Below are 26,160 nucleotides of genomic sequence, written 5' to 3' on the forward strand. Positions count from 1 at the left end.
CTGGCCAGGGTCTATTTTTATTAAAAAAAATTTTTTTTAATTGATTGCTTTTAGAGAGACAGAGAGAAGAAAGGTGGGGGGGGGGCAAAACATTTCTTTGTTGTTCCGTTTAGTTGTGCGTTTATTTGGGTCACTTCCTGTATTTGCCTTGACTGGGGATCGAACCTGCAAACTTGGTATTTCGGGATGATGCTCTAACCCAGTGGTAGTCAACCTGGTCCTACTGCCCACTAGTGGGTGTTCCAGCTTTCATGGTGGGCGGTAAGCGGAGCAACCAAAGTATAAATAAAATGATAGATTTAACTATAATAAGTTGTTTTATAAAGATTTATTCTGCCAAACTTAGCAAAAATCCGACATAAAGTACTTGGTAAGTAATTATTATTATATGCTTTAACTTGCTGTAACTCTGCTTTATAAATTTTATAAAGTAAAGTTACTTCCCTACTTTATAAATCACCATCACTGTGGAACTGGTGAGTGGTTAGAAAATTTTACTACTAACAGAGATACAAAAGTGGGCGGTAGGTATAAAAGGTTGACTACCCCTGCCTACTCTAACAAGCCAGGGCCTGCACATGGGACTCTGAATACTAAAGCTGGGACAGTTCCAGGCAAATTGGAACCACTGGTCTCCCTGGGTGTTATATAACTTGCCAAAGTTACCCAGTAGGTGACAGAGCCTAGCCTCCCATCCAGGCTGCCTTTAGCCAGGCATGGCTAGCATACGGCCCGTGGGTTGATGCGGCCCGTGATTAAATTTTTAATATTCTCCGCTACTTTAAAATCTAAGCTACTCAGAAGCAGAAGCATCTTTGATTATTGGAAATTGAGATATTTAAGAAGATAGTGATACGGGGAAAAGGAATTCCACGTGTGACTAATCTAGGGTTAACTTCCAATAATTGGTCAAATGGATTCATGATACAGTACTTATTTTTTTAAAAAAATTCCATTATAAAGATTTACAACTTTTGTATTCGTCTGTAATCAATATGAACTATTTGAAGTTTAGTGGCGATGTGAAACCCACATTCTTTTAGGCGGAGTTTGCCAGTGTGCACCCAAGGTCAAACAACTCGTTATTTTTGTGGTTAAGTGTGCTGAATCAAGTGGCATTGTAGCATAGACAGTAGCTGCAGTTGATAACTGAAAACGTGTCCAGGCTGTTTGTAAAACGAAATAATTGTTTTATTTGCAATATAACCCCTTCAAGCTCATTCTATTAATTAAAGATTGTTTTGATTGATTGTGATACAGTTTGGATATTTATACGGTATATAATTATATTTTTATTAAAATAATGTATATTAAAATTTTTTTCATTCACATTTATTCATAAACAAATTACATGATAAAATTTTGTTTACTTAAACGAATCATTTTTGTATTCAACATTTTTTTTTTTTCCAAAGTTGGAAACGGGGAGGCAGTCAGACAGACTCTCGCATGCGCCCGACCGGGATCCACTGGCATGCCCACCAGGGGGCAATGCTCTGCCCATCTAGGGTGTTGCTCTGTTGCAAACCAGGGCCATTCTAGCGCCTGAGGCAGAGGCCATGGAGCCATCCTCAGCGCCTGAGCCAACTTTGCTCCAGTGGAGCCTTGGCTTGCGGGAGGGGAAGAGAGAGACAGAGAGGAAGGAGAGGGGGAGGGGTGAAGAAGCAGATGGGTGCTTCTCCTGTGTGCCCTGGCCGGGTATCAAACCCGGGACTCCTGCACACCAGGCCAACGCTCTACCACTGAGCCAACCGCCCAGGGCCTAAACATTTTTTAATTTTAATCTTTTGTCCGGCCAGTGAAAGAAGTTCTTTCTAATCTGGCCTGGGGGCAAAAACTGTTGGCCACACCTGCTTTAGACTCAAGCTCTTTGCCTCTTTCTGCCTGTGGTTCTCATACCAGAGCCTGTGTTTGAAGTAGCTGGAGGTTTTGTCAAAACCCAGATAACCTGCTTCACCTTCAGAGCTTCCCTGGGAAAAAAACTAGATTTGGGGCAGCTGAGATTTTGCTTTTCCAGCATATTCCGCGGTGATGCCAATGCTGCTGGCCCACAGGCCGACATGGGGAACCCCGGCATTCTGCTAACTTGTCTCAGATGAGAAGGCTGCCATGGACTTTTCAGGTAGGACCTGCTCATCACTACCTCTACCCACAAACCCTGAGATGGCCCCAAGGCGTGTCCTTTGTCATGGGGTTGAGAAATACATTGATGAGGGGCGTGTGGTGTCAGCAGGAACACTAACAGAAGAAGCTGCAGCTGAATAGGAATTGGGTGCCTGGGTGTGGGAGGTTCCGAAGGGCACTGGACTGCCAGCGTTAGTGGGCCCTGCAGGGGTAGGGTTGCCACAAAGGTGGCTCCAGCATCCTTGCTGCTGGCATGCACACTGTACTCCTGTGCCTGCAGCAGTGACATGGGAGCCCACCCAGACTGACTTTGCAGCACAATTTGGGTTACTATTTCTGGCCACATAGGCACCCTACCTGGCTCTCTGAATCTTCCTAGGATCCTGTTACTAACCATTGTCCTTTTATTTAGAAATTAAATTTAATGGAGTGACACTGATCAATAAGAGTACATAGGTTTCAGGGGAACATTTCTATAGCATTTAAACTGTTGATTGCATTGTGTGCCCATCACCCAAAGTCAAATCATTTTGTGTCACAGTATATTTGTCCCTCTGTATGTCCCTCACCATAACTCCTCCCCCTGGTAACCACTTTACTTTTCTCTATGTCCATGAGCCTCAGTTTTATATCCCACCTATGTGTGAAATCATACAGTTCTTAGCTTTTTCTGATTTATTTTTTTCACTCAGTATAAATTTCCATAACATGAAATCAATCAATATGGTGGCATGTAGTCCATTCATAATGTTGTGATTTATCTAAGTTCCACATTTAACTAAGTTCTGCAACATTTTTATCATTTAAAAATAAAACCTGTACCTATTAAGCAGCCAGTCCCCATTCTCCTGCTGCCCCTGGCAACCTCCTATCTGTTCTATTTCAGTGAATTTTCCTGTTCTGAATATTTCATATAAATGAAATAATATAATATGTGACCTGTTGTGTCTAGCTTCCTTTACTTAAAGTAACGTTTTCAAGGTTCATCCACTGTGTGGTATATATCAGTACTTCATTCCTTTTAATGGATAGAGAATATTTCATTGTGTGTACGTGCCACGGTTTTCTTATGCATTCATGCATTGGTGGACATTGGGTTGTTTCTACCCTTTGGCTATTGTGAATAATGCTGCTGTGAACTTTGTGTATAGGGGTTTGTTTGAGTACTTGTTTTCAGTTCTCTTGGGTACATACCTGTGAGTGGAATTGTTGGGTCATATGGTAGTTGTGTTTAATTTTTTTGAGGGCTTGCCAGTTGGTTCACATCTTCATCAACCCTGGTTATGGTCTGTTTCTTTGGAAACAGCCATCCTAATGGGTATGAAGTGGTGTCTCATTGTGGTTTTGGTTTGGATTTCCTTATGAGTAGTGATGGTTGAGCATCTTTTCATTTGCTTGTTGCCCATTTGTGTATCATTTTGGCAAACTAGCTATTCAAGTCCTTTGCTCATTTTAAAAACATTGTCCTTAGGATGAATTCCTTTCCTACCATGATTAGCCAGAGCTGTTTCTATTGGTTGCAACTAAGAATTTTGATTCATGCGCCTCTCCCCATCCCATGGTCCCAGGCTACACTTCTACCTCCAACCTGTAAAGCAACTTGAGGCTGGCACAAAAGAGTATGTGAATGGGCCGTGGTACATTCTGGACACTGATGATAGTGCTTGCCTGGATCCTCTTACCACTGTAGGAAGAGGAGGGAGGTGGGGTCATAACAGACCCCAGTGTAGACATCCCAAAGAAAGAAGAAACACATAAAGCAAGCATAAAGAATAAAGGGAGAGGGTATAGAGGCAGTGATGAGAGGAACTGGGGCTGGAAACTAGGGACACAAACGAAGCTTCATATCTATTCAAGGACTAAGACTAAGAACATTCAGAAGGTGGCCTGGGTCACTTGGGTGAGCAGGAAAGGGGCTAGGGTAGGCAGGAGGCAAGGCAGCGAAGACTCAGGCACTCTCTAGTCCAGGGGTCCCCAAACTTTTTACACAGGGGGCCAGTTCACTGTCCCTCAGACCATTGGAGGGCTGGACTATAAAAAAAACTATGGGCCTGACCTGTGGTGGCGCAGTGGATAAAGCGTCGACTTGGAAATGCTGAGGTCACCAGTTCAAAACCCTGGGCTTGCCTGGTCAAAGCACATATGGGAGTTGATGTTTCCAGCTCCTCCCCCCTTCTCTCTCTCTGTCTCTCTCTCTCCCTCTCTCTCCTCTCTAAAAATGAATAAATAAATAAATTAATTAAAAACAACAACAATAACAAAAAAACTATGAACAAATCCCTAGGCACACTGCACATATCTTATTTTAAAGTAAAAAAGCAAAACGGGAACAAATACAATATTTAAAATAAAGAACAAGTAAATTTAAATCAACAAACTGACCAGTATTTCAATGGGAACTATGGGCCTGCTTTTGGCTAATGAGATGGTCAATGTCCGGTTCCATATCTGTCACTGCTAGCCGTAACAAGTGATACGACACGCTTCCGGAGCCATGATACATGCATCTCGTGTCACCGGAAGTAGTACTGTACATGAGCGAAGCTGCCACATACTGTGCTCTTCTCACTGACCACCAATGAAAGAGGTGCCCCTTCTGGAAGTGCGGCGGGGCCGGATAAATGGCCTTAGGAAGCCGCATGCGGCCTGCAGGCTGTAGTTTGGGGACCCCTGCTCTAGTTTCTAGTAGGGTCAATTTGGCTCATCTGAATTCCCCTTGAAAATGAGCATTCACAAGTTTGGCTGTTTTATAACTTAGTTTAATCTTTTGTGGGGTCCATTGTGGGCAGCAAGGAACCTCCTTCTGCCCCAGAAGGTCCAGCCAAGATGGAGGAGAGTGGTCTCATCTGACCCTTTGCCTTGGCTCCTGTTTCAACACCTAATTGAGGCCCATCTCCCCAAGCAAAAGCAAACTGAGGTGCTCTGGGCTACCCTCCACCTGTGCCAGGTTCCCTATTGGCCCTGCCCCACTTCCTGGTAGGTCTGAGACCTCTTTGGATGTTGGACTTGAGGTCTTGGCCTAGCCCATGCTCCAGACATATGGGCAGACAGGCAGACAGGGCTGGTGCACCCAGGCAGTGGCAGGGGAGAGGCATGGTTGAGTCTCAGTGCCCTGGGTCCCACCGGGAAATGTGCTCCTGAGCTGGGAAGGAAGCAAAACAGAGCAAGGGTCAATGGCAGCCCAGGGAGTCCTGGGATGCGGACCCTACTGCACTTGGTCCAGAAGCGACCATAGTCATGGTCCCACGTGTAGCTCCAGACCCTTCCAGCAGGTCCTACTGGGAGTCAGTTCTGGACTAGGCTTCACCTCTGCCCCCACCAGAGTTCACTGGGCTCTAGAGCGGTTCTGATGGCTTTAGACAACCCCTGTGTTTTGGTCGTTCGACCCCCGCCGGGGTTGCGACCCACAGGTTGAGAACCGCTGCTCTAGAGAATCAGGTAACATCGAGGAACCTAACAGGTCCTCAATAGCAACTTTAGTGACAGGAGGAAGGGTGGAGAAATCCCCACCCAGGCTGTACCTCCAGGCTGGCCGCTGTGCAGGGGTGTCCTTGAGGCTGGGCCCATCCCCACCCCGGGCCTCTGGGGTACCTGTCTTGAGCAGGGCATTCTCAAAGCCCTGTGTACTCAGACACTCTCTAGGCCTGGGGTCTGGATGTCCTGGCAGCCTGGATTGGACCAGCAGCCACCCCAGGGGACAGGGACCACAGGAGAGGAGCTGTGGGAGGACCCTCACCAAACTGGCAGATGTAGCGGTTCCGGGTTTTACAGCGTTGGTCGTTCCAGTTGAAGGCAGCTGAGGCCTGCAGCTCCACACAGTTGCTAAACCTGCTGGGCCAAGGTGTCAGGTGCTCAGGAAGAATGATGTTAGGAGTCTGGGGAGAGGCTTGAATCCTCCACTCCAGCAGGCCACGTGCATCTAAGAGACCTCAGTGCCTCCATCCTGTATATGGGGCTTCTGGGAGCCAGACCCAACCCAAGCTCCCATCCCTGCTCCCCAGACCACTGCAGCTGTTCTCAGGGAAGCCAGGAGGTGTGGGCACACCCAGCTACCACTGCGAGCACTCAGCTGCACTAGGCAATGGGGGTGGCAAGGAGACCTGGAACAGAGAGGCCCACGTTCTCCCTCCCAGCAGGGAGAGGTGTGTCTGGGAGCCTAACCAGGCTGACTTCCTAGGTGATGGGCCAGGGGCATAGGCCTGGCCTCTGTCGAGGAGGTTAAGGGAGGGCTAGGCAAGATGGATCCCTTGGTGGCCACACAGCCTGATGACCTCCACCCCTGTCACCCCTGCCCTGGGCATTCCTGGGCTTTGAAGACCAGGTCAGGGCTACATAACCAGAAAGCCCACAGTGCAGGCTGGCTGGTGGGTAAATGGTGTGTGAATGGATGCAGATGGGTGGATAGCTATAGAATTTGGGAATCAGTATACAGGCAGTCACCAGGTTACAAACGAAATACAAATGTAGATTTGTTCTTAAGTTGAATTTGTATGTAAGTTGCAACATGTACATTTGTCTGTTGAATGCAACAGATGTTTGTCTTAACATACTATTTATTCTTACCTTTTTTTATTGGTTTTGCATTTGAGTGAGTCACATTACAACACCATATTGATGTATGTGTGTATGTCAGCCGTTACTTAATTCTCTGTGTGTGTGTGTATATGTGTGTGTGTGTGTGTGACAGAGACAGAGAGAGTCAGAGAGAGAGGGACAGACAGGGACAGACAGATAGGAAGGGAGAGAGATAAGAAGCATCAATTCTTTGTTGCGGCACCTTAGTTGTTCACTGATTGCTTTCTCATATGTGCCTTGACCGGGGGCTACAGAAGACCGCGTGACATCTTGCTCAAGTCGGTGACCTTGGGCTCAAGCTGGTGAGCCTTGCTTGAACCAGATGAGCCCACGCTCAACCTGGTGATCTTGGGGTCTCGAATCTGGGTCCTCCGCATGCCATTCCAATGCTCTATCCACTGCGCTACCGCCTGGTCAGGCTATTTTTACCTTTCTATGCATATAAATAGTTAAGCATTTTCAAACCTACAGAACGTATCTTGTTCATAACCTGGGCACTGTCTGTATTGGTACAGGCATAAGGGAGGAAAGGGGGAATGTGCAATAGATGGAGGGGACCATGGGAGTGGGTGGATAGATAAAGAACTCTTAGGTTCCCTTTCTTTATGTGATGACCTGCAGGCCCAGGACGTGCCTCACCTCAGCACCATGTCACACTCAGCTGTGCCCTGACTTCCTGGGCACCTGGGTATCAGGTGAGGCCCAGACCCTCAGAGGGCTCAGCCAGGCAGGCAGGCTGGGTGAAGGTACTTCAGCAGCATCTGAAGGCTCAGCGAGCAGGCCCAGGGGAGAAAGTGGGCCCAGGACAGGGAGGGCACCCCAGACTCACCCCTGGTTGTCAGGCTGGCCAAAGGCAAAACTGGTAAAGGACTGGTGCTCCCCGGTGGTCCAGCGGAAGGAGTCCTTAGCCGTCTTATAGGTAAGCCCTGGGCCGGGGCAGTCAAGGTTGGCCCCATGACCCAAGAAATGAGGGCCTTGAGCCCTAAGCCTGCTGCCTAGTGCCTGTCTGCTCCTAGCCCTTGAACCCCCTTCCCAGCTCCCCTAGCCCCCCTGGCGGTTCTTGCTCACTTCAGCTCTCCCCAGGGAAGGCGGTTGCCAGCCTGTACTGGCCCTATTCTAGGCTCCCAGCCCTCACCACACCCATTCTCTCCGCTGGTGGGTGCTCTGGGTTTCCATGGTCCAGATTCCTGGAGCACTGTGGGACAACCTGGCCGCCACACTCACCGATCCAGAAGTTCCTGGTCTCAAAGTCGCTGTCGGTCACCTCGTTGGTAGTTTCCAAGCGGCCCAGGTAGAAGGCGAGGATGTCCTGTAGTTTCTGGCTCTCGATCTGGGCTAGGACCCCGCCCTTTCCCTGTAACCCCACTCTGAGTCATGCTGGCAGGGACCTGGAGCTCAGGCCACCCCACCACGGCCATGGATAACAAAGGTGTGTGCTGTCGTCACCCGCCCCCAGCCTCCTGTCTCTTAGAGTAGGGATCCCCCTTCCTCTCCTCTGCCTGCACAGAGGCCTAGACTGTGAGGGTCCTACCCATGGAAGGGTTTTGTTTTACAGGCTTAACGCCTTAAACACATTTGAGTTGGCTGCCAACATTAATAAGTCTACAGATGCCAGTGAACATCTGGATTTCTGGTTCTGAAACGTCCTGAGTGCTGGCCTCCCCAAACTCATTCCTGCTGGCAGCCAGCAGCTGGGGCTGGGTCAGGGCAGCTCCTTAGATGGGGGTCGGGTGGGGCCTCATCCCTCGTCCCTCAGTTTATTAAATGATCTCTTGGTTTCCAGGGGCCTCTGCATGGACCCCTGTTTTATACTAATGATGAGAATCAGGTCAGAAGATGTCAAAGGAGCCATCTCTTAGTCCAGGGTCCCTCTATTCACATTCTCACTTGAGACCCTGCGGGGATTCCTGGGAAGGCCGGGGTCAACAGTATCACCTGGCATTTCATCTTGGCTCCATAGTAGGTGTCTGCCTCCGAGGACACCATGAAGCAGTCTCCGTCGATCCTCAGGTCGCAGGTGTGGAAGGGGAAGTGTACCTTGGCTGGGGGAAGGGAGCCTGAGTGAGTGTAGGAACTGCACGTCAGAATTGTTACCCCTCCTACTCTGCCCGGGAACTGAGCTCAACATGCCCCCAGCTGGAGAGTGGGTAGGGTCAGTGGTGTGCTGGTAAATGTGTAACAACCAGCTCTCTGCCTCAGAAACGTTTTGATTTGCAGCATTAGTCAATTTCTGTGGCGTAAGTACCCACACCATGGCCCATTTCAAGCTACCAGTGTCACTGAGCATGGAATTGGGATGAGATGTGCACAATGGGCAACTGTGAACTGATCTGAGCCGGATCCAGCATCCCATTGAGGGGGTCCTGGGAGGGGTGCGACTTGTTGGGGGCCTTGGGTCAGGACTCACTGGCACATTGGGCTCCCCCGTAGCCGATGTCACAGACACAGGAGCACTCCTCTTCCCGGAACCGGCCGTGCACGCACTGCACGCTGCACCGCACTAGCAGGACAGGGCAGGAGGGGACGGCGCTCAGCCCCAGACCACGTGCTGCCCCTCACAGGCTATGGACAGGCAGCGACTGGCCAACCACAGAGAGATCACCCCTCTCTGGGACAACCCACCTGGCTCTCAAGTGCTGCCACACTTGACACCTTTGGTCTGATCTCATTGTAGAGAATCCCATTGGGGTTTAGGAGGTGACCTGCCCATGGCCACAGAGCTGGGGAGGGAGGGTAGCGGGAGGCGATCCACTTCTGAATCCTTCCTCCCACTGCTCCAGAGCCTATGGGGCCACATCTAATTTCATTTTGAACCCCCTGCAGAGCTCAAGGTCTGGTACGTAGTCAGTGCTCAGTGAATGCTTGTCGAATGACTAGATGCAGTGTGCGGATCAGCAAGGTCACTATCAGCACCCGCTAACACACTTGATACGCCTTCAAAACTCACTCAGTGAGTGCACGCGCATTGGGCTCAGCCCCTGCTCACCCCCGGGAGCCGCGTGCATGTCTGCTGGGCCTAGGCTCCACTTACTGCGTCCCTCAGACTGTTGTGATTTGGAACTCTAGGTGCTCCTCACCTTGGCAGTATCTGCCCGTGTAGCCAGGGGGACATTGGCAGTGGCACGTGCTGACGTTGAGATGGCCATGGTTTCGGCAGCTCATGCGACATGGGTTCCTGGGGACCTCTGTTCAGATGAAGAGGGAACTCTGAAATGGGGGTCTCCTTCAGGCTGAGCCTTCCTGGGTACCAAGGCCCAGGGCTTCTGGGACAGCCCCTCAGGATGCTGCCACCCTCCTCTAAGCACCAGACCAGGCTCTCAGATACCCGCTACCCCAGGGCTCCCCTGGCAAGGTGGGCACTTACCACAGAGGCCCCCTGCGTGGTCCCAGGCTTTGAAGCAACCTGAGACGCTGGCCGTGCAGAGCGAACACCAGGCGCCCTTCTTATAGGGGATGATCGTCTTTCCATCGACCTCCCAGTTGCCTCTGGAGAGCAAGCACGAGAGGGCTGGAGGGGCCTGGCCTTGGGTAAGCTTCAGTGCCTGCCCTGCCCGCCCCTTCAGCCCGTTCTGGCCCAGCCAGGGAGTCAGGGAGCTGGGTGAGACTGGGAGATTTCCTAGGAGAGAAAAGAAGACTTCCAGACTGATACTGGGAAATTCCCTGAAAGATGGTAGGGCTTCCAGGAAGAGGCCTCTGCAGAGACTCCGCCTTCTGCATGGTCAGCATTGTGAGTGCTGCCACCTCTGCACCTGATTCTCTATCCCCTTCTTCCCTCTCCCGCAAGGATGTAGACCAAGAAGTAAAGGCCTTTTGGGTGAGTGGGAAGGCGTCTCTCGCAGGGTGAAAGTATCCTCCCCACCCCAGCCCCGGCAGCCCAGCAGTGGTGGGGGCTTACCCAGGAGAGTAGGCACAGACAAAGACTTCCATCTTGGCTTTGTCCCCAGAGCAGGGATGTCTCCCACAGCCCAGCTGGCTCGAGGTGGCCCACACGAGCTGCGGGAGACACAGTGGCTCAGAAACCCTGTCGGGCCACCCCCACTGCCAGCCTGGGGCCAGCAGCACAGGCAGTGCTCACCTGGGGAGAACACAGCTGTGGCCCCACACCAGGCTGCCTCACCTCCCTCAGGGCCTCAGGAGTGGCACCTGTGATGGGCAGGACTGTAAGGATGGGTAGGAATAGTCTTTCTGGGGTGGGGGAGTGGAAGGGTGAGGCTCAGCAGATACCTAAAGGGAGGGAAAATTGTGGATGTGTAGAAGACAGCTGCAAAAGAAGTACTTGGACATGAAAGGCCATGTGGCAGATTGCAAAAACAGCCATATTTCTCGCCATAGCACCCTTTTCAATGTGACTTTGGAGTTCTTTGCATCAATAGAAGGACACTGTTTCCCACACCCTGAGTCTGGCTGGCCCTGTGGCTTGCAGCATAGGTGAGATGGAGCCAATTTTGAACCTAGGTCTCAGGAGACCCTGCAGTTTCTACTCTCACAAAACCATGCTCAAGCCACCCCACGAACAAGCCTCCTGGAGGCCGAAAGACCTCCTAGGGCAGAGATGATGGCCAGCTTCTGGCTAACCCAGCAACTGGTTGCGTGAGTGGGCCTAGCCAAGACCAGAAGAACCTCCCAGCTGATCCCAACCCAAATTACCCACCTGCGGAATTGTAAAATGCTAAATTTGGGGATAGCATGTCGTCCAGCAAAAGCTAATGGATACAGGTTGTTAATAGCATTCAAAACCTAGATTTAAAGTCTTAGAAATGGTGGTGAACACACAATGCACTGTACAGATGATCTGTTGTGGAATTGTGCCCCTGAAACCTGTATAATTTAATCAGTGTCACCCCAATAAATTTAATAAGAAGGAAAACCCCCCGCAATTTGTGTAGGAGAAACAAAAAGACCAACAGACTAGAGCAGAGAACTCAGTAACAGACCTCTGTGGATATGTGAGCTTGGGACATGTCAGAGGTGGCTCTACACATCAGTGGAGAGGGACTCAAACTTCAGGAGAAAATATAGGAAGACTATCTTTCCGATCTCAAAATAGGACAGGATTTTTTAAATGGTACTACAAATGAACTAGAAAGAAAAGAACTGAAAAAGTGGAGTTCATTAATATTAAGATCTCATATATAATAAAAGATAACAAAAAGAAAAAAAATACAAGCCATACGCTAGGAAAAGGTATTTGCAACCCAGATGACCAGTACATATAAAAAAATACATATATAGAAAAATATATATATTATATAAAGAAAAAGAGGCAGCACATTATTAAAATGGACAAGAGATACAAGCAGGTAATTAACAGAATGGAAGATGCTCAGTCTCACCGGTAATCAGGGAAATTCATATTAACAACAGGGGAAGTGGCATTACACAGCCTGGAGTTGGCCTGATAATCCCAATATGGGGAAGTGGAACTGCTGTGTGGGGGAGTACAGTGCTGGCAGTATCTAGCAGGGCTGAGGGTGCATGTCCTCTGTGACTCAGCCATTCTCCCACCATGGGCGCCCTCATGAAACTCTGGGTACAAGCGTACAAGAGGACCGCAATGTGTGCATTGCAGCCGGACTTGTAACAGTAAACAAGTAAGAATAATTGTGATGCCTGTAGATTTCATTTTATTCATAGTGAATCACCCATTGGTATCTGGATCATGTAAGTAAATCTTATAAAGTGTGGTTTGGAGTGATAAACATAAATGCAAAAGGAGACAGAGAGAGAGAGAGAGAGAGAGAGAGAGAGAGGGCACTTATGTAACATTTAATAGCATACAGCCCACATGTACAAGTAGAAAGGGTATGAAAACACGTATGTAGTAAAGCTATGAGAACATGCCTGGGATTTTGCCTGTGTTTTTTGGCGTTTTCCCATAGGAACTAAACAATATATAGATCTATAGAAAAACAAAACAAGGGAAACACTTGGGAGTGATCCCCCTGGACTTCAGGAAAGTTGCTTTTGGGGAGGGACACAGAAAGGGCAGGAGTAGGGCTTTAGTTTAGATGTTGTTTTAAAGAGATCAGAAACAAATACTGTACAGTTAACAATTTCTAAATCTAAGTAGTGGGTAAGAGGGAGCCCATTATTTAATGTATGTTTGAAATATTTCATATTTAAAGCTGAAAAAAGTAAAACCACACAAACTGGAGGAAAAGCAACCACTAATTTTAGGACAAACTCTAGCTTTTCTGAGCTGGCCCCCACAGCTCAGGGGTCTCGCCAGTTCCCTGGTCTCACCTGAGTGTAGTGGGTGCAGGTGGCATTGTGGGCACACTCGGCTGCCTCGTGGCTGTAGCGCTGGCCCTCTGCGAACCACAGGCCCACCACGTGGATGAAGGATGCCGAGCCCACAGGCAGCAGCTGCACGTTCCAGCCCACATGTGACGTGGCCCAGTGTGTGGACACCAGGCTTGGGGCCGGGGCACCACAGAGGGCTGCCCTGGCCTGAGCCTGTCGGGCGAGGCTCTCATTCCAGTCCTGGGGGTGATACAGATAGAGATGTCATCAGGATGCCCACCCCTGCCATCTGCCACACATTTTTCAGAGGAGTAAGCACTGGGCCAGGTGTCCTACTCGGCTGCCTGACCACTCTGCGTGGGTTTTATCTACTTCACTGGGGTGGGGCAGGTCAGACAGGACCTGCACGGAGCTCTCCAAGGTGTGTTGGAAAAAGCTGTGGTGTGTCTGGACCCCCAACGCAGAGCTTGCTCCACCTGGGCCTTGAGCATGCCTCCTCCTGACTCCTGTATGGGCGCACTTAAGCCCTGACCATGGCTCCACCATCCTGAGGGGGACAGGTGCTCCGGAGCAAGCAGTGCCAGCCCAGGCGATGGGATGGGTTTCTGCAGTAATTTATTCCCACCAGGTAATGTGAGCTCCAGGCAGTGCCCAAGCCTTTCACACTGCTTCTATGTTTGCTTTTAGGGACACCTGGCCCTGGCCATTGTCAGGAAGGCTCAGGGGCTCCCACTAGGCTTCCCTTCTGTGATGCCAGAAGCTGCAGCAGCCGTGCCTCTGCATCCTAGCCGCCCAGCCTGGCCTGGCATGTGTCGGCACCGACAGAGAGAGAGGACCAGGGAGGGGGTTAGAGGTCTCCTGGGCCCCAGGGCTTCGGTCCCAGAGAGCAGAGTTCTCTGGAGCAGATCTAATCTGTTCTCCCTACCCCAGCACAAGCCGACCTCCCCTGCCCCAACCGAGCTGTGCCCCCTCCTCTGGAACAAGGCTCTCTGCAGTCAGGATAACGTGCATCGCCCCATCGCTGTGCCCTGGCTAGCCTAGCCACCTCATGGATCACTGGTCACACCACACGGCTGTGCGACCTCCAGCAGTCCCCTAGTCTCCATGAGACTCAAGGTTCTCATCTGTAAAATGGGGACACTCAGGTACCTGTAGGCTAAGATTGTCGTGAGGACTTCATGGAAGCAGGGAGGAGAGTGCTGTGCTCAGGGTAGAAGGCCATAGTGGTTTTACTGCTGATGAGGGCTGGATCTGGGAGCAGCAGGGCCTGCTGGGAACCCTCAGCCACCTTGACCTACCCCCAGGGCTTCAGTCTCACTGGATAAAAGCCCTAGAGCCCGCAGGGGTGCCCAGGGCTAAAGTCAAAGGTGTCAGGGAGTTTGAGTGCCGACTTCATTTACACCTTTTACGAAAAGCTATTTTTCTAAGACTCTAACAAAAGGGGCAGGGAAAGTGTAGAAACTGCTGACCAGCTGATTGGGACGGCCCCACACCAGGGGCTAGGGCTGGGAGTGTGGGGAGGGTGAGTGGGAGCCAGGACCTGGGCCTGGAGGAGGGGCAGAGCCGTTGCAGAGCAGAGAAAGAGGGAGAAGTGACCCCTCCTGTCTGCCTGTCCCACCCCCACCTCCTGGGAAACTGATCCAGGAGCTCTCAAGGTCACCACTACTCAGCCAGCCTCAGAGGAGATTGTGAGAGGCAGCCATGGGGAACCCTGCCTGCCCCCACCCTGGGCCTCCCTCGCTCCCTGGCCTGTTAACACGGGCTGGCTGGAACAGCTGGGGTCCTACACTATTGGGACAGAGTTTCTGGGCTCCAGGATAACACCATCAACCCCAAAGCCCCAACTGGGTGATGGGAAGCCCTCCACTTGCCTACCCCAGCCCCAGTGAATTGAGCTGGAAACTTGGAGGGACCTCTCCTAATTGCCTAATTGACAAACCCATGAAGACTCACTGGGTCCTGGTCCCACAGCAGGATGCTTCTCCCTCCCAGTCCCCAGCCCCTCCATCCTGCTGGGACTCCTTTGTGAAGCTCCTCCTTCCAGGCCTCTTGGTCTCCAGGACAACAGGATGGGATGTGAGGAAAGGCCAAAGGACTGCCCTTCTGGGAAGTGGGAAACCGTGGAGCCCCCAGCAACCAGACCTGGTCCCCACGGTGGGCAAGGTGACTGGCTGCCCCTTCTGCTCTGCCCAGGTGGAAGGGTGCCTGGTGCTGGCATGGCCTCCTGAGCCCTCTTTAGGGCTGCCCCTCCGGCCGCCCCCTCTGTGAGCCCAGGCTGGGGCACTCACCATTCTCTGCATGTTGGCTGCAGGGGGGTGCACCTGGCTGCGGAGACGGTTGTGCAGGGAGAGGAGCAGGAAACTCTCCTTCCTGCTCAGGGCTAGGGTGGGAGACAAGGTCAGGCCCACCTGAGCAGTGGGACCTGGGCCCATCCCCTGGGTGATGGGGCTGGGGGGGTGGTGTCACCATGTCAAGATGAGAATGCAACCCTGCCCTTAGGAAATAAGGCCTAAGGTGTGTGTGAGGGAGGACCTGGAGCAGAGAGATGGGAGAGACTGAGGTGGAGAAGAGTTGGGGGTGAGAGAGAGACAGGTGTGAAGGAGCACTTGGGCTGAGAGCTGGGAGTGGGCGAGGTAGAGGGGAATAGGGGCGGGGGCTGGGGAGTGCGGAGGGGGCAGCCCTGGGCTCACAGAAGCCCCCTGGCTGGGGCTATTCTGGGCCACTGCTACGTCTCTCCTAGGGCCCCAGCTGCAAACTCCAGGCTGTCTTCCTCCTCGACTCCCAAGCCTGGGCCCGCTGCCTGTCATTCTTTCTCCCCTCATCCCAGCCTCCCCCTTCTGTCTGGGCCCCTAGACTGTCTGAGGGGTCACTCTTTAAATGGCACCAGCATGCCCAGGGCTCAGGCCTCAAACTAGCTTCCAGAAGCCCCCCTACCTCCTCCACTTTTCCTCACCCAGGATCCCTTACCTCTGGGCGTTGGAGCCTGCTTTTCCTGCAGCTGGAGTGGCCATACTCCTGCCCAGGCCATGCCAAGGAGAGCCAGGAGCACAGGCAGAAGGCCAGGCCAGTGGCCCCCCAGCCCAGAGGAGGGCCCCAGCCTTAGCATGGGCCTGCAGGGTGATTCCGGAGCAGCCTGGCTCAGCCGTCTAGCGTCCAGCTCACTTCACAGGCTAGATGGAGCTATTCACGATCTCCAGGAGTCAGGCTGGGCTGGCAGACAAAAGGAGGAGGCTGGTGAGTAATCAGTGTGTCCAAACAGCCTCCCATCCAGGCTGGCATGAAAAAAGAAAGATAGTTGCAATCCCTGCCGCCCTTCTGACAGCCAGCCTAACCAAACAAGTGGTGTGCACTGACCCCGTGGCCCCTGCTAATCATTGCAGGATTATTAGAGCTCTTGGGGAGCCCTTAGAGACTTGCTGATTGGCCCACAGACATTCCACGGCTGCAGATTAACAAATGGTGGCTGTGCCCTAGCTGGGACAGGGTACTTCGGGCCCATCAGTGGCTTCCATTCCCAGCCCCAAGCCCAGGCAGGAGGATGGGGCCTCAGCCATGTGTCCTGCGGGCTGGCAGGAACTGGGCAAGACCCCAGGGGAGTTCTTTCCTTTCTTGGGAAGCTGGCCCCAACCCCCAGCCATGAATTAAACATGGGCAGGTGGTAACTATACACCAGACAGGTGCCATAATGGGTGGGGAAACTGGGACTGGAGGCTCATAGGGAAGTGGGCTGGGGCTGCACCTGTGGGAGGAAAAGGGTGCTGTCGGACAGTCTGTCTGGGTGGTGTGGGGGGATGGGTCCCACCCTGGTTCTCTCCCACCCCCTCCCACGTGACTACAGGCCTGAGAGGCCAAAACAAGCCAGAGGAGAGCACGTGACATCCTTGACTGATTTGAGTCCTACTGGGAACAAGTTGGCCTCTAGACAAACAGTCAGTGTAGTTAGGAGTCAGTGAATTGCAATGATGCTCAGGGTCTGGCCGTGGACTACACAATCCCACCAGAGTAAGTTGAAGCAGATCTACACCATGGCTCACATTTGTTTTTTTTTTTTTTTGTATTTTTCTGAAGTTGGAAACGGGGAGGCAGTCAGACTCCCGCATGCGCCCAACCGGGATCCACCCGGCATGCCCACCAGAGGGCGATGCTCTGCCCATCTGGGGTGTTGCTCTGTTGCAACCAGAGCCATTCTAGCGCCTGAGGCAGAGGCCACAGAGCCATCCTCAGCGCCTGGGCCAACTCTGCTCCAGTGGAACCTTGGCTGCAGGAGGGGAAGAGAGACAGAGAGGAAGGAGAGGGGTGGAGAAGCAGATGGGCGCTTCTCCTGTGTGCCCTGGCTGGGAATCGAACCCAGGACTCCTGCATGCCAGGCCGACGCTCTACCACTGAGCCACCGGCCAGGGCACATTTCTTAAAAAATAGAAGGCTGTCTTGCAGGCCACAGGCAAATGTCCACATTTCCCGCAAGGCAGATGAAGAGTTATTCAGCCATGCCAAAGGACAGCTTTGCAAGCTCACTACTTCCTCCTTCTGGAGTTCTTGCGACCCTTGACTCCTGGGCTAGCACTTGTCAGAGCCAGGTGTCAACTCCCTGGATGCTATCCTGAGATGTGAGAGGGCTTGGCTTTCTGGGGAAACACAGATATCATCGTGGGTCCTGGGGAGTGGCAACAGGGCCAGGCACAAGGGCCCCTAAGCTAATCTGGGGTTTTGAGTGCCTCCATAATACCCATGGTCTCAGGAGTTCCTACTCCCTCAAATGCATGATAGACAAGCTCAAACTTATCCCGTCTAGATCTCCAGATCCTTAGATCCCAGCAATGCTTAATAATAGTAACCTTTTTTTTCTATAGAGCTTACAAAGCATAATCATGTACGTGAGTTCATTTCATTGTCACAAAACCCTGCGCAGGTATGGTGCCCATTTTGCAGATGAGGAAGCTAGTCTAAGTGTGTCTAAGGGATTTGTCTAAGTCACCCAGCAAACACATGGTGCGTGCCAGCTAATCCAGGGTGTCTGTCTCGCATTCCCAGACACTGGTGCAGATCTGCTTTAATTCCCATCATGGCCCTTTGAGTTCAGTTTCTACAGCCCTGCTCTCTATGGTAACAAAAGACCCGATTCCTGTCTCTGGGCTTCCATGATAAATGCAGCTAAGTTGCCTATAGCACAATGAGGCACTTGGGACAGGTGGTAGGAAAACATATTTTGGGGCCTGGCAAGAGCCACTTTTGAGGGGCTTTGGCTCACTGCAAGAGAAGGTCAGGGTGAATTCAGCTTGAGGAATTGCTGAGCGGATAAAACGCCAGACCAGGCATCTGAGGGCCTAGGTTCTAACCCCAGACTCTGTGACACTGGGATTGTCACTTCCACCCTTGGGCCTTAGTATCCAGTGGTATAAAACAGGGATGAGAACTTCTGTTGGACTCTCTAACCAGGATGTTGCACCTTGGTTTACATGATATTTCCTCATGTGTCCAGATTTTTTACAGGAGCCTGCTGTGTGGTCAGGGTGGCTTTTGAAAATGGGTATCCCCTTTCTTGCAATGCAATGCAATGCAATGCAAATTTTCCCAATAAGCAACCCTATTCTGATTTCTATCAGCAGATTTGTTTTATTTGTTCTGAATTTCATATAAGCAGACTCACAGAATATGCACACTTTTAGGCATGGATTCCTTTGCTTTACATAATGTTGATGAGATTCACGCATGTTGTTGCCTGAATCAGTAGGTCGTTTTTGTTGTTCTTGTTTGTTTGTCATTGCTGGTAATATTCCATATATTCATTCTCCTCTTTTTTTTCTTTTTTTTTTTAATCTTTTTTTTTTTTTAAATTTCCTTATTTTTTACAGAGACAGAAAGTGAGTCAGAGAGAGGGATAGACAGGGACAGACAGACAGGAATGGAGAGAGATGAGAAGCATCAATCATTAGTTTTTCATTGCCCATTGCAACACCTTAGTTGTTCATTGATTGCTTTCTCATATGTGCCTTGACCACAGGCCTTCAGCAGACTGAGTAACCCCTTGCTGGGGCCAGCGACCTTGGGTTCAAGCTGGTGGGCTTTTCCTCAAACCAGATGAGCCCGCACTCAAGCTGGCGACCTCGGGGTCTTGAACCCGGGTCCTCTGCATCCCAGTCCGATGCTCTATCCACTGCGCCACCGCCTGGTCAGGCTATTCATTCTCCTCTTGATGGACATTTGAACTGTTTTAAGCTTTTATTATCAAGTTGCTATAACTATGATTGTACAATTTAAAATTTTCTCTTCATAAGCACTTAGAAAAGAAAAAAAAGACAAAACTACCCAAATCAGGAAGGAAAAAGGAGACATAATCATAACTGATGCTAAAGACATCAAAAAGGTTGTATGAAAATATTAAAAACAACTTTATGTCAATAAATGGCACAACATAGCACAATGCCAAAATTCCTTGAAAGAAAAATTACCAAAATCAACTCAAGAAGAAATAGAAAATCTGAATAGACATATCACAATAAAAGAAATTGAATGATTGGGAACCTGAAACCAACATGATTATCTTACCTAGTAATACCCTAATATATACAATTAAAAGAAAAAGAAATTGAACAAGTGATTAAAAAAAATTTCCACAAAGAAAAACTTAGGTATAAGTGACTCCTCTGGTGAATTCTATCAAATATTTAAGGAAGGAATAATGCCAATCATACCTAAACATTTTCAGAAAGCAGAAGAGGAGGAGCATTTCCCAACTTATTTTATAAGGTCAGTATTGTCCTGATACCAAAACCAGACAAAGATATCACAAGAAAAGAAAACTAGATCAATATCCCTCATGAATATAGACACAAAAGTCCTCAAATATTATCAAACCTTACCTAGCCACATATAATAAGGATTAAACACTATAACCAGGTAGGATTTATTCCAGGAGTGCAAACTTGGTTTAACATTAAAAAATTAATGTAATTCGGCCCTGGCCGGTTTGCTCAGTGGTAGAGCATCGGCCTGGCGTGCAGAAGCCCTGGGTTCGATTCCCGGCCAGGGCACACAGGAGAAGCGCCCATCTGCTTCTCCACCCCTCCCCCTCTCCTTCCTGGCGCTGGGGATGGCTCCTTGGCCTCTGCCCCAGGCGCTAGAGTGGCTCTGGTCACAATAGAGCCACGCCCCGGAGGGGCAGAGCATCGCCCCCTGGTGGGCAGAGCGTGGCCCCTGGTGGGCGTGCCGGGTGGATCCCGGTCGGGCGCATGTGGGAGTCTGTCTGACTGTCTCTCCCCGTTTCCAGCTTCAGAAAAATACAAAAAAAAAAAAATTAATGTAATTCACTGTATTCATAAAACAAAGGATAAAACCCACATAATCATCTCAAAGACACGGGAAAAGCATTTGATAAAACCCCAAACCTTCTCCTTATGAACATTCTTAACAAACTAGGAAAAGAAAACTCTCATCCTGATAAAGGTTCCTGTTGTGGGCTAAATTGCATTCCCCCTACAAAATTGTATATTGAAGCACTAATCTCAGTATGTCAGAATGTGACTACATTTGGAGATAGAGTGTTTAGAGAGGTAATTAAGATGAAAGGAGGTGATTGGGTTGGGCTCTAACCCAATCTGACTGATGCCCTTATAAGAAAGAAGAAGAAATTAGGACACACACACACACACACACACACACACACACATCCATGTGAAGACACAGAGAGAAGATGGCCATCTATAAGCCAGGATAAAGACCTTCAGAAGAAACCAACCCTGTTGACACGTTGATCTTGGATATCTGACCTCCAGAACTGTGAGTAAATAAAATTCTGTTGTCCAAGGAATACAGTCTGTGGTAACTTCATTATAGTAGTCCTACAAAACCAACACAGCCCCAGTTAAAACTCTACAGCTAACATCATACCGAATGGTGAAAGACTTAAGATTGGAAACAATGGTTTACTGAGGAGTAAAGAGGGACAAATATATGGTGACAGAAAGTGATTTGACTTTGGGTGATGGGCACACAATGCAATCAACTGTCCAAATACTATAGAGATGTTCACCTGAAACCTATGCACTCTATTGATAAATGTTACCCCATTAAATTTAATTTATAAAGAAAAAAGGAAAAACAATGGTTTACTTTCTAATACAACTGTGTACTGTTGAATGTGCAACTAGTGCAAATTAGGCAAGAAAAATTAAAGACATCCAGATTGTCAAGGAAGACATACAAAATCCTAAGGAATTAAAATAAAAAACAAACCACCTACTAGCACAAAATTCTCAGAATACAAAATAAATATGCAGAAGTCAATTGTATTTCTATAAACTAGCAATAAACTATCTAAAAATGAAACTGAGAAAACCATTTCATTCATAATGACACCAAAAAGAATAAGACATGAACATATAAGACTATAAAACATTGCTGAAAGTAAAGAAGATCTAAATAAATGGAGATTCTGCATTTATATTTGAAAGGCTCAATATTGTTAAGATGGCAATTATTCCCAGATTTACCTATTGATTCATTGCAATTCCTGTCAAAATCCCACAGCCTCCTTTTTTTTTTTTTTTTTTTTATTTTTTTCTTAAGTGAGAAGTGTGTGTGTGGGGGGGAGGCAGAGAGACAGACTCCCGCATGCACCTGACTGGGAGCCACCCAGCATGCCCACTGGGGGCAATGCTCCGCTGCAATCGGAGCCATTTTAGTGCCTGAGGCAGAGGCCATGGAGCCATCCTCAGCACTTGGGCCAACTTTGCTCCAATGGAGCCTTGGCTGCGGGAGGGGAAGAGAGAGACAGAGAGGAAGGAGAGGGGGAGGGGTGGAGAGGCAGATGGGCAGTTCTCCTGTGTGCCCTGGTCGAGAATCGAACCCAGGACTTCCACATGCCAGGCTGATGCTTTATCGCTGAGCTGACCGGCCAGGGCTTTTTTTATTATTATTAAGTGAGAGGAGGGAGGCAAGAAGACAGAGACAGACTCCAACATGCGCCCTGACTGGGATCTACCTGCCAAGCCCCCTACAGGGCGATGCTCTGCCCATTTGGGGCCTCTGCTCTGTTGCTTGGCAACCGAGCTATTTCTGTGGCCGAGGTGAGGCCATGGAGCCATCCTCAGTGCTCAGGGCCAAATTGCTTGAACCATTGAACCATGGCTGCAGGAGGGAGGGGAGAGAGAGAGAGAGAGGGAGAGAGAGAGAGAGAGAGAAAGAGAGAGAGAAGGGGAAAGGGGGGTCGGAGAGGGGTGGAGAAGCACATGGTCGCTTCTAATGTGTGCCCTGACTGGAATCAAACCTGAGACTTCACACGCTGGGCTGATGCTCTACCGCTGAGCCAACCAGCCAGGGCCCAGCCTCCTCTTTCTTTAAAAACAAGTAGATCCTGAAATTTTTGTGGAAAGGCAAAGAATTAGAATAAACAAAACAATTTTGAAAAAGAAAGAATTGGAGAACTTATACTACCTGATTTCAAGACTTGCTATGAATCTATAATAATAACAATTATATGGCATGGAGAAGTGATAGACTTATAGGTCAAGGGAACAGAATTGAGATCCAGAAATAAATGGTTAAATTTATGGCCAATTGATTTTTGACAAAGGTTCCAAGACAATTCAATAGGGGAAAGGATAGTCTTTTTAACAAATGGTTCTGGGACAATTGAATATTCATGCGCAAAAGCATGAATTTACATAGCTACTTCACACCGTACACAAAATGTATTTCAAATAGGAGAGCTGGAAAAACTCTAAGATTTTTTTTTTATTATTTATTTATTCATTTTAGACAGGAGAGGGAGAGACAGAGAGAGAGGAGAGACAGAGAGAGAGAAGGGGAGAGGAGTTGGAAGCATCAACTCCCATATGTGCCTTGACCAGGCAAGCCCAGGGTTTCGAACCGGCAACCTCAGCATTTCCAGGTCGACGCTTTATCCACTGTGCCACCACAGGTCAAAAACTCTAAGATTTTTAAAAGATGACTCCAAAAGCACAATTCATAAAACAAAAAGAATTGATAAAATAGATTTCATAAAAAAAATATTAGACTTTCAAAAGGCACCATTGTGAAAATGAAAAGACAAGCTACATGCTGAGAGAAAATATTTACAAATCATATACCTGAAAAAGCATTTAAGACCCTGGCTAGTTGGCTCAGCAGCAGAGCATTGGCCGGTGTGTGGAAGTCCTGGGTTTGATTCCTGGTCAGGGTACACAGGAGAAGCTAACATCTGCTCCACTCCTCCCCTCCACCTTCTCTCTCTCTCCCTCTCTCTCTCTCTCCCCTCCCTTCCCACAGCCATGGCTCAAATGGTTCAAGCAATTTGGCCCTGGGTGCTGAGGATGGCTCCATGGCTTCGCCTTAGATGCTGAAATAGATCTGTGTTGCCGAGCAATGGAGCAGTGGCCCCAGATGGGCAGAACATTGCCCTGAAGGGGGTTTGCTGAGTGGATCCCGGTCAGTGAGGGCACATGCTGTAGTCTGTCTCTGACTTTCTGCCTTCTACCTCTCACTTAATAAAAAAAAAAAAGAAAGAAAAGAAAAAGAAAAAGCATTTATATGCTGTATACAAAGAACTCTTACAACTAAGTATGTAATGAGAAGGCAAACAACCAATTAAAAGCGGGCAAAAGATTTTGGTAGACATTTCACAAAAAATGATATATGAGTGGTGAATAAGCACCTGAAAAGGTGCTAAATGTTAATCACTAAGGAAATGAAACTTAAAGCCTCAATGAGATACCATTACATATCCAGTAGAATGACTATAGGTCACAAGACTGATAGCACCAAGTTTTAGTGACATGTGGTAGAACTGGAACCTGCATATACTGCTGGTGACAATGGAAAATTGTACAGCCAATTTGGAAACCAGCTTGGAGTTTTTTAAAAAGTTAAATGTATACTTACCATAAAATCCAGAAATTACACTTTTAGTTATCTGCCCAAGAGAAACAGACACACATGTTCACACAAAGCCTTGTACACAAATGATCATAGCAGCAGCATTTATAATAGTCAAAACTGGAAACAACTCCAATGTCCATCAGAATGTTGCACTGATAAACTGTGGTACAGTATATCCATGTAATAGAATATCATTCAGCAATAAAAGGGAACAAAATTTCCTCCAACTTTATTGAGATATAATTGATATAGAAAGGAACAAACTTGACTCACACTACAACATGAACAAACTTTGTATTTACGTGAGTGAAGTCAGACACAAAATATGATATATTGTATGATTCCATTTACAGGAAATTTCTAGAGGCAGAAAGCAGATCAGTGTTTGTCTGGGGCTGGGAATGGGAGTAGGGACTGACTGTAAAAATGCATGAAACTTTTTGGCCTGACCAGGTGGTGGCACAGTGAGTAGAACGTAGGACTGGGATGTGGAGGACCCAGGTTCGAGACCCTGAGGTAGCCAGCTTGAGCGTGGGCTCATCTGGTTTGAGCAAAGCTCACCAGCTTGGACCCAAGGTCGCTGGCTCGAGCAGGGGTTACTCAGTCTGCTGTAGTCCCATGGTCAAGGCACATATGAGAAAGCAATCAATGTATAACTAAGGTGTCACAACGAATAACTAATAATTGATGCTTCTCATCTTTCTCCGTTCCTGTCTGTCTGTCTCTAACCCACTCTTTGTCTCTGTAAAAAAAAAAAAAAAAAGATGCATGCAACCTTTTGTGGTGATAAAAATGTTCTAAACCTGGATTGGGGTGATGGTTGCACAACTGTATAAATTGGTTAAAAGTCATGTAACTTGTACACAGACAATAAGTGAATTTAATACTGTGTAAAATATATCTCAATGAAGCTTTTTAAAAAGACAAACATAGGAAACAGTAACCAACTCATTTTGAGTCTAGCAGTATACTGATACCAAAACCAAAAATAGCAGTATTTAGGGTGAAGTGTACTGATGTCTACTTTGAAGTAAACCAAAACCAAGATAGATTAATGAATGCATATCAGGATGAATAGATGAATAAACTTGTGATAAAGGATGTTTAGTAAAATGGTAGAATCTAGTATTAGGTATTTGGGTATTCACTTTAAAGTTCTTTCAACTTTGCAGTACAGCATATTTGAAACAAAATGGGAAAAAGGAAATGGAATTATAGTGCATGAAATGTCTCAGTTGAGAATTACTTTTATAAAGTCAAACAATGTAAATAATAATTATTTAATCCAAAACGGAAAATAAAAACAAAGATAAAAAAATAGATGGCAACTAGGGGGAAAAAGGGGGTGTGTGGTATGGGAGCTGAATCTTCCAAGTTGGCAAGAATATCTGAATACGTGAATGCTGGCAGGTCAGCTCCAAAGTCGTACTCTTGACCAACCTCAGCACACTCTTTCATCTTGGACTGTGAGGGGTTTACAGTCCAATGATGCCCCAGATCCAAGTGTCTGAGGGTCCCTAACGCCTCTCATGGGGACAGTGGGAGGGAAAGGTCACATCCCTCTTTTCAAGGCTGCACCAAAGGAGCTTCTGTTCGGTCCTTCTTGTGCCACAGGGGCCACATTGGGTTATCACCTGTCAGGGGAGATTTTATTAGTCTGACCTAGGTTTCTAATTAATCCTGACATAGTGTACTCCCTATGAGGGGCCCTAGAACCCAAGAATCCTAAATTCATGTGCCACAGCGCCACCTACTGGTCAATTAATATGGACAAAGGCAGGAAATTAATCCCACACATGATCACTGCAGCATTAGTCCTATTTCGCAGATGTGCAAACAGAGCTTTTGCTCTTCACTTTTCCCAGTTCATTTTATCACCTATTAAATGCCATGTCCAACGCTAAGTGTTGGTTTTTTTTTTCTTTTTTTTTTCAATTAGCAATAATCGCGCCTCAGATAAACCTCATTGTCTACAATACTGCCACTGCGCAAAGCTAAGTGTTGGGGTTTTAAAGAAGCCAAGTCCTCATTGGAGGGATTTACAGAACGGCAGGGGAGAAAAACGACATGCCTGGAAAGGGTATAGTGGGGATACCACAGGGAGGCCAACCATCTTGGGGAAGAGAAAGCCTCACTGAGGAGGTGGTGGTGATCTTGGCCTGAGTTTTGGAATTCTGGAGGGGCCTTCCAGGCTGACTAGAGGGGTGCTGGGCGGTCATTTGATTCTAAATTCAGAACTGTTGCACACGCACAGCACCACAGCTGCAGGAAGGGCCTCTGAGTGAGCAAAGTCTGTGTGACAAGATACAACTACATAGGGGGAGAATGACCCAGGATTCTGGT

The 26,160-nt window shown here is 48.5% G+C and overlaps 1 protein-coding gene and 1 pseudogene across 3 annotated transcripts; both read right to left on the reverse strand.

Annotated features, from left to right (window-relative positions):
- Positions 1–948: 948 nt before the first annotated feature.
- Positions 949–16,312, reverse strand: LOC136381182 (C-type lectin domain family 18 member A-like). 3 transcript variants are annotated; one of them, XR_010747025.1, is made up of 13 exons: positions 15,910–16,312; positions 15,231–15,322; positions 12,943–13,182; positions 10,595–10,692; positions 10,064–10,185; positions 9,777–9,884; positions 9,107–9,199; positions 8,635–8,741; positions 7,924–8,053; positions 7,529–7,625; positions 5,861–5,952; positions 4,181–4,332; positions 949–1,166 (listed from the first exon to the last, which is right to left on the reverse strand). XR_010747025.1 is itself a non-coding variant. In XM_066349595.1 (12 exons), exons 1-12 carry the CDS (start codon positions 16,046–16,048, stop codon positions 1,012–1,014), a joined length of 1,473 nt encoding a protein of 490 aa, XP_066205692.1. In that variant the 5' UTR covers positions 16,049–16,312; the 3' UTR covers positions 949–1,011. The 3 variants fall into 3 exon arrangements, 2 of the variants coding, with proteins under 2 accessions (XP_066205692.1, XP_066205693.1); XM_066349595.1 differs by lacking the exon at positions 4,181–4,332; XM_066349596.1 differs by lacking the exons at positions 949–1,166; positions 4,181–4,332 and adding an exon at positions 4,732–5,266 and having other exon boundaries at positions 15,910–16,310.
- A 9,419-nt stretch (positions 16,313–25,731) lies between these two features.
- LOC136381585 (U4 spliceosomal RNA) lies at positions 25,732–25,813 on the reverse strand (annotated as a pseudogene).
- Positions 25,814–26,160: the final 347 nt, after the last annotated feature.

The sequence above is a fragment of the Saccopteryx leptura genome, chromosome 9, assembly GCF_036850995.1.
Source record: "Saccopteryx leptura isolate mSacLep1 chromosome 9, mSacLep1_pri_phased_curated, whole genome shotgun sequence".
In the NCBI taxonomy this organism is placed as follows: domain Eukaryota; kingdom Metazoa; phylum Chordata; class Mammalia; order Chiroptera; family Emballonuridae; genus Saccopteryx; species Saccopteryx leptura.